Source organism: Humulus lupulus, chromosome 2, assembly GCF_963169125.1.
Source record: "Humulus lupulus chromosome 2, drHumLupu1.1, whole genome shotgun sequence".
NCBI lineage: Eukaryota > Viridiplantae > Streptophyta > Magnoliopsida > Rosales > Cannabaceae > Humulus > Humulus lupulus.
The window spans coordinates 71,777,932-71,782,202 of record NC_084794.1 but is presented as its reverse complement, the minus strand read 5'-3'; the positions used below and the strand labels follow the sequence as shown (position 1 = coordinate 71,782,202).

Below are 4,271 nucleotides of genomic sequence, written 5' to 3'. Positions count from 1 at the left end.
TTAACTATTAATAAATTTTATCAGATTCTGTTTCAATAAATTAGTCTACATTTTTTTTTTTTTTTTTTTGACTTTCATTTATTTGGAAAATAAAATCCACTATTAGTATCCTCAATCATAGAAAATAATAAATGCCTAGATATGTAATGTATCAGTTTTGGTAATGTCATGAATACATGGATACCATTTTGTTCTAAAAGCAAATCAATGAATTAGCTCAGATTGTGTTTGAGAGCACTAAGCAAAAAAGTGGATTTCTTATTCTTTATTTTCTTCTTTTGGTGACTCTGTAAAATCATAAAGTTCAGGATATCATTTGATTATGAATATATAATTTATTATCATCCAAGATAGGATTTTTGGCCCCTGGAAATGCACTCAAACTTTGGCTGTCCACATGTGAAACATGCATCTATGCTTCAAGAGAGTTCTTTAAATAATTATGTGTACGATTTTTTCGCTTTTCGTCAGAGGTAACGTAAGTCTATTATACACTCGTCATTTTGTGACACATAGTTATGAGTTAATTATAATGACATGTACTCATGAACATGATTTAATAATTAAATACCAAACATCATCATATATAACATTCGTATAAAATCAACATAGGCAACATTAATCCTAACTATACAGCCGACATATACACTATACAGATATATTTATATCATTATCTATACATAAGTATATGTTTTCTCAGTTCCGTGTTACGTCCTCAAAATTGATTACCATTATTGTTAGTGTGCAAACAACGTACGTACTAGTAGCTATATAGTCTTTTCATAATAAACGACATTGTTACTTTCCTGAGCCAAAAGAAAGTGAGAGAAAAAGGCATCTATATATTCTATATATGTGAATATGAAATTATAGCTGATGATGATGATGATGAAGTCGGTACTTTCTCTCTTGTAAAAATATGGCATAGTAGAATAAGTTTGGCAGTAAATCACATGGAAGTGGAAGAGAGAGAGAGAGAGAGAGAGAGAGGAGTAGGCAGTTAGATAAAGATGAACATAATTAGGATACGTCACCTTCAAAACTCAAAACTATGACCATTTCCTAACACTGCTTTTGTATTCTTCTCCACACTCCTCCCATCTCTTTGGCTTCTTTCTCCTTGGAATGTGTGCTCAGAATCTCTCTCTTTCACTCTCAGACCCATCATTTTCACATACTACATATATACTATAGTTTATGTTTATATACATACAAATATATAGAGACCATATATATGGTAATTCTTTCAATATTTCTACAACCCCAATCAAGAATTTTGCACCTATATATATCATCACCATCATCATCTCACTTGATCTATAGTATACTAGACCTTAAATTTATCAAACTTAATACAAAAAGAGAATTATTAATCCTTATAAATATATATATATATATTCCTGGCCATATGCATGCATGCTAGCTAGCCATCTATATATATGCCAGCGCTAGAAGACCACTAATGATTTCACTGATCAGAGGCACATGGTATCTTAACTGGGAATTGCTATTTTTCACCAAAATATAATTGTGTTATTTCTGAGAGACAATATCAATTCCCATATACTGATATGACCATTTACAGCCCAACTGATCAAATTAAACATAAATTAAAAGGAAATAATATGACTTGATCTGATGAAAGCTCTATACATCAAATATCTCTACAGCCAAAAACATGAAAAATTCAAATTGATCATGCATTATAATGAAAATATTTTACCGCATTATACCCAAAAGAAGGAAAAGAAAGAAAGATGATCAGTGTCTTAACTTACTACAAGAAAAATATTAATCAAAATATATTGGGATTTTCTTTCTTCTTGGTCTTTTCTTGTTCGGTCAGTGAAAATAATTATGCTGCTCGGGCCACGGCCAGAAGCTAGGTTGTTGATCCTCAACGCCGGCGGTGGCGGCGGTGGCAGTGGCAGCAGTAGTGCCATTGACGAACAAGTTGCAAAAGCTTTCTTCTGATTGCACCAATTGATGATGGTGATGAGGGTCAGCCTGCTTGAGGCATTGGAAGTCTGACCTTGATGATGATGAGCCTTGGAGAAGTTGGGTTATGGAAGATGGTCTAAGGGTTGAAGGGAAGAGGTTTTGTACTAGTTGAGAAGAAGCTGATGAAGTAGTAGTTGTAGTAGTAGTGGTGTTTATTAGTGGTGGCCTTGAAATATCTAAGTTGACATCTGAACTGTTTTCATCACTTCCATTACTCCATGACCCTTGATCAGCTGCTTCTTTCTTAAAGTTTTGATGATGATGATGATGATGATGGTGATGATGATCACGCCCGGAGTCATTTGAGATGTCTCTACCTTTCAATGACGATAACTGTGACATTTCAATCCAAAATTATTATGATATATTAATTATAAATATTTATAGTACTAGTAGCTAGCCAGTTTGTAACTATATCATATATACTATATATTTATAATATATTTGTGTGTAGTTGTAAGTTTTTAATTTCAAATGGACTGATAATAATAGCAAAATATAAATAAATTTTATTATATATTTTTATATATAGCACCAATTAAGTAGCTCTAGTTGTGGGCAACTAGATAGATTAAATAACATATTTGTTCCTCAGATGCAAATAACTGACAATAATTCTAAATATATAAGAGAAAGGGAAAAAAATACATACATTAGATTCACGGACTCCATGGTGCAGCTATTAGAGAATTAACATGTTAGATATGTTTAATTACACTGAAATTTCCCATATAAAAAATATTTATTGAATCTCATATACATGTGCAATGAAGTTAAATTCACAAGGTTGGGGTATATATTGGGGCCTAATCAATACTAAATATATATATATGTATCGAAATTCCAAGATCAGTGTAACTCTGGATCAATCAAAAATAATAATAAGAGAGTAGAAAAAAGAGGTCTAAAGAAGAATACATACTGTAAAAGCAACCAGTGAGGATATAGGTTGAAAATTAAAATCATAAAAATAAGAAAAAAGATAGCCAATAAGTAGTTAGAACATCAAGAGGAAAGCCACCCAGTTTGAATTAATTCTTTTCTTGAAATATTGCAAACAGGCTTTCAAAATGGTAGTAATCCTATAAGATCATAAGCCTAGCCATAAGTACCCTTTCAGAAAAATCTCCATGTATAGATATAAGTTTGATTGAAGAGACTATATATTACCTCTGCGTGAAGCTTCTTATTCTGATCCTGGAGAGAATCATTATCAGCCTTAAGAACATCGAACTGCTTCTTCAAAACATCATAGTCCCTCTCAAGTTGCTTTGTCTTCCACCTGGCTCTCCTGTTCTGAAACCAAATAGCGACCTGCCTGGGCTGCAGCCCCAAAGCCTTAGCCAGCTGCATTTTTCTCTCGGGCTCAAGCTTATTCCCCATCTCAAAGCTCTTCTCAAGAGTCTTCACCTGTTCGAGATTCAGCCTCTTTTTCTTCTCCCCTAGCTGGGATCCATCATCAGACAACTCATCCTCTCCATGCAACATTTCTTCCGTGCATTTATTAATAATATTGCTATGATTGTGGTTGTTCTCATCAGCACCTGAAAACGACAGTGATCTCTTCATCATGAATGGCGCGTGGTGGTGACCACCTGCAAATTAATATTCAACCAAGAAAACCCACTCACATATTCATAAATCTCATGTAAACAAATACATGTAAAGAAGAAGAGAGAAGACAAACAATCAATTAACAAATTACCATGGAAGGGGTGGTGATGAGATGAGGTGGAAGGAGCTAAGTGGTGATGATGGTCTTGGTGATGGTGATGATCTTCTTGGTGAGATTGGAAGATGAAACTGTGAGGTGGGAAAGCCATGTCGTCAATGGCGCATACTAGTACTATATAGCTATATAGATTAGCTTTTTATAGCTAATAAGATGATATACATATATATATGGGGAGCTTATATATGATTATAAGTACAGTTATAGCTTTTTTGTGAGTGTTGTTTATACCAATTTAAGAAGCTGTGGATGATGGTCTGGCTCTCACTTTCATGGTGTGTGTGACAGGATTTTCAGAAAGAGAGAAAGATCAGGATGGGTAAATATGGGTGCAGAGACGTCTACTGAAAGACAGCGAACTTTAGGTGAGAGAGAGAGAAAGATCCATATCATAGGATGGGTCCACGAAAGCTCCTCTTTCTTTGATTTATATATAAATATACAATATAATTAGTATATATTATATATAATAATACGTGCTTATATAGAAATTATGCATATACTCCTCCCTCTCTCTTTCTAACTCTAACATGCATAT

The 4,271-nt window shown here is 33.6% G+C and overlaps 1 protein-coding gene across 2 annotated transcripts; it reads right to left on the bottom strand.

The window, feature by feature from the left end:
- Positions 1-1,591: 1,591 nt before the first annotated feature.
- Positions 1,592-4,066, bottom strand: LOC133818013 (homeobox-leucine zipper protein ATHB-20-like). 2 transcript variants are annotated; one of them, XM_062250692.1, is made up of 4 exons: positions 3,707-4,066; positions 3,172-3,596; positions 2,654-2,680; positions 1,592-2,334 (listed from the first exon to the last, which is right to left on the bottom strand). In XM_062250692.1, the coding sequence occupies exons 1-4, from the start codon at positions 3,822-3,824 to the stop codon at positions 1,843-1,845; spliced, it is 1,062 nt and encodes a 353-aa protein (XP_062106676.1). In that variant the 5' UTR covers positions 3,825-4,066; the 3' UTR covers positions 1,592-1,842. The 2 variants fall into 2 exon arrangements, with proteins under 2 accessions (XP_062106676.1, XP_062106677.1); XM_062250693.1 differs by lacking the exon at positions 2,654-2,680 and having other exon boundaries at positions 3,707-4,062.
- Between the last annotated feature and the right edge of the window lie 205 nt (positions 4,067-4,271).